General features: G+C 43.8%; 1 protein-coding gene across 5 annotated transcripts in view; it reads left to right on the top strand.

Moving 5' to 3' along the window:
• The window catches only part of LOC118394033 (intermembrane lipid transfer protein VPS13A-like), a 72,032-nt gene that overhangs the window by 41,384 nt on the left and 17,681 nt on the right, over positions 1 to 12,967 (top strand). For all 5 annotated transcript variants that reach the window (XM_052461276.1, XM_052461275.1, XM_052461274.1 and 2 more), the window contains 6 exons: positions 9,160 to 9,389; positions 9,525 to 9,678; positions 9,853 to 9,999; positions 10,199 to 10,280; positions 10,451 to 10,520; positions 10,744 to 10,858. In XM_052461276.1, the coding sequence (XP_052317236.1) occupies positions 9,160 to 9,389; positions 9,525 to 9,678; positions 9,853 to 9,999; positions 10,199 to 10,280; positions 10,451 to 10,520; positions 10,744 to 10,858 (798 nt within the window). The remainder of the gene's footprint in view (positions 1 to 9,159; positions 9,390 to 9,524; positions 9,679 to 9,852; positions 10,000 to 10,198; positions 10,281 to 10,450; positions 10,521 to 10,743; positions 10,859 to 12,967) is intronic.

Here is a 12,967-nt window from a genome sequence, read left to right as displayed (position 1 = left end):
CTAGGGTTGGGTATATTACCATAGCACCGTCTATCGGGGAAATGTCAGGAATTGTGAAAAACTGAGTATAAATGTATTTGACTATGGTGTATGTAAACTTCCGACTCCAACTGTATATATATACTAAAGTTCAAAAGTTTGGGGTCACTTAGAAATGTCCTCGTTTTTTAAACGTCCATTAAAATAACATCAAATTGATCAGAAATACAGTGTAGACATTGTTAATGTTGTAAATGACTATTGTAGCTGGAAACGGCAGATCTTTTATGGAATATCTACATAGGCGTACAGAGGTCCATTATCAGCAACCATCAGTCCTGTGTTCCAATGGGACGTTGTGTTAGCTAATCCAAGTTTATTATTTTAAAAGGCTAATTGATCATTAGAAAACCTTTTTGCAATAATGTTAGGACAGCTGAAAACTGTTGTCCTGATTAAAGAAGCAATAAAACTCTAATCAAATCAAAGTTTTTGTCACGTACGCCGAATACAACAGGTGTAGGTAGACCTTACAATGAAATGCTTACTTACAGGCTCTAACTAATGGTGCGGAAAAAAATAAAACAACAGTAAAAAGACATTTGAAAAAAAGAGTAGCAAGGCTATATACAGACACCTGTTAGTCAGGCTTATTGAGGTAGTATATACATGTAGGTATCGTTAAAGTGACAATGCATATATGATGAACAGAGAGTAGCAGAAGCGTAAAAAGAGGCGACTCCTGGATTCTGGAGTTATGCATACCTAATTTCAAAATAGGCCACCATCACTGTCAATTGTGAATGACATTATTCAGTTTTACCGGTGAAATGTCCAAACTGCATGCCAATAATTTTTTCTCAATTAGTTGACATCTTCTTGAATTACTGTTTTGTGAGCGAATTAGAGCAGATTGTGTTAACTAATAGCCTTTCTTGTATTTTGTTTCAATACAAGCATACAGTGCATTGGGAAAGTATTCAGACCCCTTGACCTTTTCCACATTTTGTTACGTTACAGCCTTATTCTAAAATGGATGAAATTGTTATTTTTTCAATCTACACACAATATCCCATAATGATAAAGAAAAGCTAAATAAATAAATGATATCACATTTACCGAAGTATTCAGACCCTTTACTCAATATTTTGAAGCACCTTTGGCAGTATGATCACAATCATACCTGTTTTTGGGGAGTTTCTCCCATTCTTCTTTGCAGATCCTCTCGAGCTCTGTCATGTCGGATCGGGAGCATCGCTGCACAGCTATTTTCAGGTTTCTCCAGAGATGTTAGATTGGATTCAAGTCCGGGCTCGCGTGGGCCACTCAAGGACATTCAGAGAATTAATTGTCCCGAAGCCACTCCTGCATTGTCTTGGCTGTGTGCTTAGGGTTTTCATCCAGTTGGAAGGTGATCCTTCGCCCCAGTCTGAGGTCCTGAGCGAACTGGAGCAGGTTATCATCAAAGATCTCTGTACTTTGCGCCATTCATCTTTCCCTCGATTCTGAGTAGTCTCCCAGTCCCTGTCACTGAAAAACATCCCCACAGCATGATGCTGCCACCACCACGCTTCACTGTAGTGATGGTGCCAGGTTTCCTCCAGACGTGACGCTTGGCGTTCAGGCCAAAGAGTTCAATATTGTTTCTCATGGTCTGAGAGCCTTTAGGTGCCTTTTGGCAAACTCCAAGCGGGCTGTCATGTGCCTTTTACCGAGGAGTGGCTTCCGTCTGGCCACTCTACCATAAAGGCCTGATTGGTGGAGTTCTGCAGAGATGGTTGTCCTTCTGGAAGGTTCTCCCATCTCCACAGAGGAACTCTGGAGCTCTGTCAGAGTGACCATCAGGTTCTCAGGTCACCTCCCTGACCAAGGTCCTTCTCCCTCGTATGCTCAGTTTGGCAAGGCCAGCACTAGGAAGAGTCTTGATTGTTCCAAATTTCTTCTATTTTAGAATGATGGAGACCACTTTGTTATTGGGTACCTTCAATGCTGTAGAAATGTTTTGGTACCCATCCCCAGATCTGGGCCTCGGCACAATCCTATCTCAGAGCTCTACGGACAATTCCTTTGATTTCATGTCCTTGTTTTTGCTCTGACATGCACTGTCAATTGTGGAACCTTATACAGACAGGTGTGTGCCTTTCCAAATCATGTCCAATCAATTGAATTCACCACAGGTGGACTCCAATCAAGTTGTAGATGATCAATGGAAACAGGATGCACCTGAGCTCAATGTCAAGTATCATAGCAAAGTGTCTGAATACTTATGTAAAGGTATTTCTATTTTATTTTTTATTTTTAGAAATGTGCAAACCTGTTTTTACTTTGTCATTATTGGGTATTGTGTGTAGATTGATACAAAAATATATACAGTACCAGTCAAAAGTTTGGGCATACCTTCTCATTCCAGGGTTTTTCTTTATTTGGACTATTTCCTAAATTGTAGAATAATAGTGAAGACATCAAAACTATAAAATAACACATATGGAATCATGTAGGGACCAAAAAAGTATTAAACAAATCAAAGTATATTTTATATTTGACATTCTTCAAAGTAGCCACCCTTTGCCTTGATAACAGCTTTGCACACTCTTGGAATTCTCCCAACCTCCTTCATAAGGAATGCTTTTCCAACAGTCTTGAAGGACTTCCCACATATGCTGAACACTTGTTGGCTGTGTTTCCTTCACTCTGCGGTCTAACTCATCCCAAACCATCTCAATTGGGTTGAGGTCGGGTGATTGTGGAGGCCAGGCCATCTGATGCAGCACTTCATCACTCTCCTTCTTGGTCAAATAGCCCTTACACAGCCTGGAGGAGTGTTTTGGGTCATTGTCCTGTTGAAAAACAAATGATAGTCCCACTAAGTGCAAACCAGATGGGATGGCGTACCGCTGCAGAATGCTGTGGTAGCCATGCTGGTTAAGTGTGCCTTGAATACTAAATCAATCATAGACCGTGTCATCAGCAAAGCAGCCACACACCATCACACCTCCTCCTTCATTCTTCACGGTGGGAACCACAAACGCAGAGATCATTCGTTCACCTACTCTGCGTCTTACCGAGACATGGTGGTTGGAACCAAAAATCTCAAATTTGGACTCAGACCAATGGACAGATTTCCACCGGCAAGTCTCTTCTTATTGTTGTCCTTTCATCGTGGTTTCTTTGTAGCAAATCGACCATGAAGGCCTGATTTGACGCTTGCTTGCTAACCCGGCCTGCTAACTGCTAGCTTGCCCTGGTCTACTAGCTGCTAGCTTGTTTAGCTCCGGCCTACTAACTGTTAGCTTGTTAGCCTGCTAACTGTCTGAATCGCCGTGTCCCCAGCCAGCCCAACCACTCACTGGACCCATATGATCACTTGGCTACGCATGCCTCTCTCTAATATCAATATGCCTTGTCCATTACTGTCCTGGTTAGTGATCACTGTCTTATTTCACTGTAGAGCCTCTAGCCCTGCTCAATATGCCTCAACCAACCATGTTGTTCCACCTCCTACATATGCGATGACATCACCTGGTTTAAACATCTCTAGAGACTATATCTCTCTCTTCATTACTCAATGCCTAGGTTTACCTCCAATGTACTCACATCCTACCTTACCTTTGTCTGTACACTATGCCTTAAATATATGTTATCGTGCCCAGAAACCTGCTCCTTTTACTCTCTGTTCTGAACGTGCTAGACGGCCAGTTCGTATAGTCTTTAGCCGTACCCTTGTCCTACTTCTCCTCTGTTCCTCTGGTGATGTGGAGGTTAATCCAGGTCCTGCAGTGCCTAGCTCCACTCCCACCCCCCAGGTGCTCTCATTTGTTGACTTCTGTAAACGTAAAAGCCTTGGTTTCATGCATGTTAACATTAGAAGCCTACTCCCTAAGTTTGTTTTACTCACTGCTTTAGCACACTCTGCCAACCCAGGTGTCTTAGCCGTGTCTGAATCCTGGCTTAGGAAAACCACCAAAAACCCTGAAATCTCCATTGCTAACTATAACATTTTATAATAATAATAATAATAATAATAATAATAATATATGCCATTTAGCAGACGCTTTTATCCAAAGCGACTTACAGTCATGTGTGCATACATTCTACATATGGGTGGTCCCGGGAATCGAACCCACTACCCTGGCGTTACAAGCGCCATGCTCTACCAACTGAGCTACAGAAGGACCACATTTTCCGCCATTATAGAACTGCCAAAGGGGGCGGTGTTGCAATCTACTGTAAAGATAGAAAGTAATACAGAACTCTGCAGGCTAAGTCTGTACCCAAACAATTTGAGCTTCTACTTCTAAAAATTCACCTTTCCAGAAACAAGGCTCTCACTGTTGCCGCTTGCTATAGACCTCCCTCTGCCCCCAGCTGTGTCCTCGATACTATATGGGAACTGATTGCCCCCATCTATCTTCTGAGCTCGTGCTACTAGGTGACCTAAACTGGGACATGCTTAAACCTCTTGCTACGAGCCATCCTATATCTGGGATCGTAATTATAGCCTCAAGCTCATTAGCATAACGCAACGTTAACTATTCATGAAAATCGCAAATGAAATGAAATAAATATATTGGCTCTCAAGCTTAGCCTTTTGTTAACAACACTGTCATCTCAGATTTTCAAAATATGCTTTTCAACCATAGCATTTCCAAATTAACTCCATAATATCGACAGAAATATGGCAAACGTTGTGTAGAATCAATCCTCAAGGATTACATATCTATTCGATGATATATCATTCGTGGAAGTTTGGTTTCTCCTCTGAACCACATGGAAAAATGCATGCAGCTGGAGATTATGCAATAATTTCGACGGGGGACACCAAGCGGACACCTGGTAAATGTAGTCTCTTATGGTCAATCTTCCAATGATATGCCTACAAATACGTCACAATGCCGCAGACACCTTGGGGAAACGACAGAAAGTGTAGGCTCATTCCTTGCGCATTCACAGCCGTATAAGGAGACATGGGAACTAAGCGCATTCAAAATCTGGGGCATTTCCTGTTTGAAATTTCATCTTGGTTTCGCCTGTAGCATCAGTTCTGTGGCACTCACAGATAATATCTTTGCAGATTTGGAAACGTGTTTTCTTTCCAAAGCTGTCAATTACATGCATAGTGGAGCATCTTTTCGTGACAAAATATCTTGTTTAAAACGGAAATGTTTTTCATCCCAAAATTTTAATAGCGCCCCCTAATGCATAACTGGTTAACACCCCGGCCATCCTACAAACTAAGCTTGATGCCCTCAATCTCACACAAATTATCAATGTACCTACCAGGTACATCCCCCAAATCAGTAAACACGGGCACCCTCATAGATGTCATCTTAACTAATTCGCCCTCCAAATACACCTCTGCTGTTTGCGACCAAACGACCACCCCTCATCACTGTCAAACGCTCCCTGAAACACTTCTGCGAGCAGGCCTTTCTAATCGACCTGGCCGGGGTATCCTGGAATGACATTGACCTCATCCCGTCAGTAGATGATGCCTGGCTATTCTTTAAAAGTGCCTTCCTCACCATCTTAAAAAAGCATGCCCCTCTCAAAAAATGTAGAACTAGGAATAGATATAGTCCTTGGTTCACGCCAGACCTGTCTGCCCTTGACCAGCACAAAAATATCCTGTGGCGTTCTGCATTAGCATCGAATAGCCCCCGTGATATGGAACTTTTCAGGGAAGTTAGGAACAAATATACACAGGCAGTTAGAAAAGCTACGGCAAGCTTTTTCAAACAGAAATTTGCATCCTGTAGTACTAACTCAAAAAAGTTCTGGGACACTGTAAAGTCCATGGAGAATAAGAGCACCTCCTCCCAGCTGCCCACTGCTCTGAGGCTAGGAAACATTGTCACCACCGATAAATCCACTATAATTGAGAATTTTAATAAGCATTTCTTTACGGCTGGCCATGCTTTCCACATGGCTACCCCTACCCCGGTCAACTGCCCGGCACCCTCCACAGCAACGCGCCAAAGCCCCCACCATTTCTCCTTTACCCAAATCCAGATAGCCGATGTTCTGAAAGAGCTGCAAAATCTGGACCCCTACAAATCAGCCGGCCTAGACAATCTGGACCCTCTCTTTCTAAAATGATCTGCCAAAATTGTTGCAACCCCTATTACTAGCCTGTTCAACCTCTCTTTCGTATCGTCTGAGATTCCCAAAGATTGGAAAGCTGCCGCGGTCATCCCCCTCTTCAAAGGGGATGACACTCTAGACCCAAACTGCTACAGACCTATATCTATCCTACTCTGTCTTTCTAAGGTCTTTGAAAGCCAAGTTAACAAACATACTGACCAATTCGAATCCCACCATACCTTCTCCGCTATGCAATCTGATTTCAGAGCTGGTCATGCGGTGCACCTCAGCCACGCTCAAGGTTCTAAACGACATCATAACCGCCATCGATAAGAGACATTACTGTGCAGCCGTATTCATCGACCTGGCCAAGGCTTTCGACTCTGTCAATCACAACATTCTTATTGGCAGACTCGACAGCCTTTGTTTCTCAAATGATTGCCTCGCCTGGTTTACCAACTACTTCTCTGATAGAGTTCAGTGTGTCCAATCGGAGGGCCTGTTGTCTGGACCTCTGACAGTCTCTATGGGTGTGCCACAGGGTTCAATTCTCAGGCCGACTCTTTTCTGTATACATCAATGCTGTTGCTCTTGTTGCTGGTGATTCTCTGATCCACCTCTACTCAGACGACACCATTCTGTATACATCTGGCCCCTCCTTGGACACTGTGTTAACTAACCTCCAGACAAGCTTCAATGCCATACAACTCTCCTTCCGTGGCCTCCAACTGCTCTTAAAAGCAAGTAAAACTAAATGCATGCTTTTCAATCGATCTCTGCCCGCACCTGCTCGCCCGTCCAGCATCACTACTCTGGACGGCTCTGACTTAGAATACGTGGACAACTACAAATACCTGGGTGTCTGGTTAGACTGTAAACTCTCCTTCCAGACTCACATTAAGAATCTCCAATCCAAAATTAAATCTAGAATCGGCTTCCTATATCGCAACAAAGCATCCTTCACTCATGCTGCCAAACATACCCTCGTAAAACTGACCATCCTGCCGATCCTCGACTTTGGCGATGTCATCTATAAAATAGCCTCCAACACTCTACTCAACAAACTATCACAGTGCCATCTGTTTTATCACCAAAGCACCATACACTACCCACCATTGCGACCTGTACGCTCTCGTTGGATAGCCCTCGCTTCATACTCGTCGCCAAACCCACTGGCTACAGGTTATCTACAAGTCTCTGCTAGGTAAAGCCCCACCTTATCTCAGCTCACTGGTCACCATAGCAGCACCCACTCGTAGCACGCGCTCCAGCAGATATATCTCACTGGTCACCCCCAAAGCCAATTCCTCCTTTGGTCGTCTTTCCTTCCAGTTCTCTGCTGCCCATGACTGGAACGAATTGCAAAAATCTCTGAAGCTGGAGACTCACATCTCTCTCACTAGCTTTAAGCACTAGCTGTCAGAGCAGTTTACAGATCACTGCACCTGTACTTAGCCTATCTGTAAACAGCCCATCTATCTACCTACCTCATCCCCATACTGGTATTTATTGATTTATTTTGCTCCTTTGCACCCCGGTATCTCTACCTGCACATTCATCTTCTGCCGATCTACCATTCCAGTGTTTAATTGCTATATTGTAATTACTTCGCCACCATGGCCTATTTATTTCCTTAACTTACCTCATTTGCACTCACTGTATTATTGACTTTGCTTTGTTTATTCCATGTGTAACTCTGTGTCGTTGTATGTGTCGAATTGCTACGCTTTATCTTGGTCAGGTTGCAGTTGTAAATGAGAACTTGTTCTCAACTAGCCTACCTGGTTAAATAAAATAAATAAAACATTGCACGCAGTCTCCTCTGAACAGTTGATGGACTTGGTCTTTTACCAAATAGGGCCATCTTCTGTATACCACCCCTACCTTGTCACAACACAACTGATTGGCTCAAACACATTAAGAAGGAAAGAAATTCCACAAATATACTTTTAACAAGGCACACCTGTTAATTGAAATGCATTCCATTTTAGAACAAGGCTGTAACATAACAAAATGTGGAAAAAGTCAAGGCGTCTGAATACACTCCAAATAGTCTGTATATCCGGCCTAGTGGCTTGCTGTGATGAGGATTTTTTTAACTATTCAGCTTCAGATAAATGACTAAGTAGGTGTTTTTGGTGTATTATAAAATACTAATGAATCAGTGTGATCTTGTGAGATATTGAGTCAGCTTTGATCTAACTATACTAAACAAGCACCATTGTGATAAGTGATAATCTTCTATTTGTAATAATAATAATAATGTGATAAGTAGGATTATTAGGTGTTCTTATTCCATCGGATTTGGCCCATTCAGCACCCCTAAATATGTTGTCATGAATACCGATTCCTCTCGTCCTTCTCGTAACATGCGAGCTTCCACTAGCGGTCTATTCAGATTTTTTCTGTTTGTTTCTTAATTACACAATTTTTTCAAATACAAAAATGTCTGGCCTCTAGAGGGACGATAACATTGTCTATCGGGCGATTTTATATGTACAGAATAACGATTGAACAAAAGTTGATTGCCCAACCCTAACCACCATTCACCATTTGCGCTAGCGGTGTTGATATGTTACATTCTCACACGGTTTGATTGATAATATGGTTCATTCTTATTTATACCAGTGTTTCATATTCGTGTGATACACATTTTGTATTGAGTACATCAGACCAATATGACACACAGGCGTGAGGCTCAACCATAGTATCTCCTCAGACTAATATGTAGGCTATACGTGTACATATTACATATCACACTAAAAATGAACTGATATGAAACAGACTAGGATCTCCTGCTTCGTGTTTAACAGAGCTGCTTAATAAGGTGTAGTAATCACACAACTTTAATCGGATCATTATTCAGGCTCCGATCCTAAAAAGGCTTAGTAAAGGATTTAGGTAAGTCCACCAGAAACTTTGAAAGTGTTACTGCATTTTTATCCCCTTTATTCTGTTCTGATGACTTGAGGGAAGCAACATGATGATAACCAGTGTAAAATTCTACAAGACAGACAAAATACGTACAGTAGTATAAGCATAGTGTAAAAAGTTGTTGAGGCTTTCTTTGCATCTGATGTGCACTTGATCCGTGTGTAGGACCTGCGGTTGGACGTGAATGAGGAGGGTAAGCTGTACCTCATCTCATTCTACGAGGGCCTCCAGCGGGTGGCGCTGTTCACCGAGGACAGGCGGATCTACAAGCTGCTGTGTGAGAGTGAGAAGGCCGAGCTGGCTGAACAGGAGATCATCCTCTCCCTGCAAAACGTGGGTGTCTCCCTGGTCAACAACAGCAACCACCAGGAGGTGTCCTTCATTGGCATTACCAGGTATTCACACACTCACATAGTATATACACTCACTCACTATGGTATGATAGTACTACAGTTGATTGTACTGTGAGTGGAAAGGTGGTTCCAGTTTCAGAACAGCAGCATGTTCATTGTGCTTTCCTGTGTGTGTAGTTCAGACGTGGTGTGGGAGTTCAAGCCAAAGAAGAAGTCTCGCTGGAAACCCCTGAGTTTTAAATATGCAGCGCTGCTGGAGACCCACTTCAGAGAGTACACCGAGAGTGGATCAGTGGACAATGCCATCTTAGACCTGGAGAGCAACTTCCAGGTCAGACAGCAACTGGATATGCCACTGTACAGTATCCATGTGTCTGATACCATGTACCATCCACTTGATATCCTGCCCCTTGAAAATGATACAATTTGTAAAGGTAGATGTGGTTCTCAATTTGTGCACAGCTCCAGTATAACCTGTGTGTGTGTGGGCTAACTCCGTTATCAGGTGTCTCTGACGCCAAATAGGCAAGACATGAGGATGATGAAGCCATGTGATGCTCCAATCAGGAGGAACTTCCTTCCGGGGGTGAAGGTGGAGTACAGCGTATCGGCCCGCCAGAGTGCCTACCGTGTCCAGATCAACCGCATACAGGTGGGTTCCAGAGAGTAGGAAAGTGCGCACTCTATCCAACTGTATGGTGGATCCCCACCCGACCTGACTATCATACCATAGATTTTTACATTGACCATTTAGTAATTTGGCCAACAATTCAGTTAATTTAAATGCCATTCCTTTCATGCTGACCTTTTTTTTTTTGGTTCCATTGTTTGAGGCCTTTATTTCTCCACAGATCCAGAATCAACTGCCTGGAGCAATCTTTCCCTATGTCTTCTACCCAATAAAACTACCAAAGTCTGTCACCATGGACTCAGGTCAGTACCAAACTCTGTCCAAGTCCTTTGGTGTTGTGCAGTCACACTTACCTGGGCCTAAGTGGGTCTCTAAAGGGGGCCATTTCGAACGCAACCATACACATTTGTAGAGTGGAGTACTCTGGATAAACACATATCTATGGGTGTTTCTGCTCCACACTGTCCTTTAGAGCCCAAACCTCTGACCGACATCAGCATTGTTACCAGGGCAGCCGGACACTCAGATATCTCCCGCATCAAGTGAGTCCATCACTATAGTTCATTTTCTCCCACCTATCTTCCATCTCTCTCTCTCCTTCTGTTCCATCTCTTTTCTGTTCCATCTCTCTCTCTGTGTCTTCTCTATCTTCTGTTCTCTCTCTTCTGTTCTCTCTGTGTCTTCTCTCTCTCTGTTCCCTTACCTTCCTTTCTGACAACTTTCTCATTGCCTGTCTCTATATCTTCCACCCCCTGACTTCATCAGGTATTTCATGGTGCTGATCCAGGAGATGGACTTGAAGTTGGACCTGGGTTTCCTCTACGCCATCTTGGATCTGTTCACCCCGGAGAATGCCAGTGTGATGACATCAGAGCAGATGGTAAGACCCTGACCTTCCCCTCAGTTGACCTCCACACATTATCCCCACTACATACTCGAGGACTGGAGTTTGGAACCAATGATCTAGCATGTGCAAAGAGCCTACAGATCAGGGGTCGGCAACCGAAGGCATTTTGCCTTGGCACGCTAAGGCTTGGCAAGCCAACCACCCAAAAAAATACTAATTTAAAAAATGCATATATATTTTTTATTTTTTTTTATTTTTTATTCTTGGTGTGCTAAGCCTTGCCTTGACATTTATTATCTCACTTATTTTGGTCAGTAATTTTTTATATAAACTGGAGAAAATGATTGAAATTGCATGCACTGGTTTCGAAATTGCATTGATATTCACTGCAATGTTATAGTTCCCAAGGTATGTCAATCCTGATTAGCCAGTGGGCTTTCATGATTTTGCAGGATTTTCATATTATTAGTTCAGTGCTGTGACTCAGAGCCGGTACGTGTGGAGCTGCTTTGTCTATAGGATACTGTGACTCAGAGCCGGTACGTGTGGAGCTGCTTTGTCTATAGGATACTGTGCCTCAGAGCCGGTACGTGTGGAGCTGTTTGTCTATAGGATACTGTGACTCAGAATATGTACGTGAGGAGCTGCTTTGTCTATAGGATACTGACTCAGAGCCGGTACGTGTGGAGCTGCTTTGTCTATAGGATACTGTGCCTCAGAGCCGGTACGTGTGGAGCTGCTTTGTCTATAGGATACTGTGACTCAGAGCCGGTTGTGGAGCTGCTTTGTCTATAGGATACTGTGACTCAGAATATGTACGTGAGGAGCTGCTTTGTCTATAGGATACTGACTCAGAGCCGGTACGTGTGGAGCTGCTTTGTCTATAGGATACTGTGCCTCAGAGCCGGTAGGTGTGGAGCTGCTTTGTCTATAGGATACTGTGACTCAGAATAGGTACGTGTGGAGCTGCTTTGTCTATAGGATACTGTGACTCAGAGCCGGTACGTGTGGAGCTGCTTTGTCTATAGGATACTGTGCCTCAGAGCCGGTACGTGTGGAGCTGTTTGTCTATAGGATACTGTGACTCAGAATATGTACGTGAGGAGCTGCTTTGTCTATAGGATACTGACTCAGAGCCGGTACGTGTGGAGCTGCTTTGTCTATAGGATACTGTGACTCAGAGCCGGTACGTGTGGAGCTGCTTTGTCTATAGGATACTGTGACTCAGAGCCGGTACGTGTGGAGCTGCTTTGTCTATAGGATACTGTGACTCAGAGCCGGTACGTGTGGAGCTGTTTGTCTATAGGATACTGTGACTCAGAATATGTACGTGAGGAGCTGCTTTGTCTATAGGATACTGACTCAGAGCCGGTACGTGTGGAGCTGCTTTGTCTATAGGATACTGTGCCTCAGAGCCGGTAGGTGTGGAGCTGCTTTGTCTATAGGATACTGTGACTCAGAATAGGTACGTGTGGAGCTGCTTTGTCTATAGGATACTGTGACTCAGAGCCGGTACGTGTGGAGCTGCTTTGTCTATAGGATACTGTGCCTCAGAGCCGGTACGTGTGGAGCTGTTTGTCTATAGGATACTGTGACTCAGAATATGTACGTGAGGAGCTGCTTTGTCTATAGGATACTGACTCAGAGCCGGTTGTGGAGCTGCTTTGTCTATAGGATACTGTGCCTCAGAGCCAGTAGGTGTGGAGCTGCTTTGTCTATAGGATACTGTGACTCAGAATAGGTATGTGTGGAGCTGCTTTGTCTATAGGATACTGTGACTCAGAGCCGGTACGTGTGGAGCTGCTTTGTCTATAGGATACTGTGCCTCAGAGCCGGTACGTGTGGAGCTGTTTGTCTATAGGATACTGTGACTCAGAATATGTACGTGAGGAGCTGCTTTGTCTATAGGATACTGACTCAGAGCCGGTACGTGTGGAGCTGCTTTGTCTATAGGATACTGTGCCTCAGAGCCGGTAGGTGTGGAGCTGCTTTGTCTATAGGATACTGTGACTCAGAGCCGGTACGTGTGGAGCTGCTTTGTCTATAGGATACTGTGACTCAGAGCCGGTACGTGTGGAGCTGCTTTGTCTATAGGATACTGTGCCTCAGAGCCGGTACGTGTGGAGCTGTTTGTCTATAGGA

This window comes from Oncorhynchus keta, chromosome 14 (genome assembly GCF_023373465.1).
Source record: "Oncorhynchus keta strain PuntledgeMale-10-30-2019 chromosome 14, Oket_V2, whole genome shotgun sequence".
NCBI lineage: Eukaryota > Metazoa > Chordata > Actinopteri > Salmoniformes > Salmonidae > Oncorhynchus > Oncorhynchus keta.
This window is presented reverse-complemented; position numbering and strand designations above follow the sequence as displayed.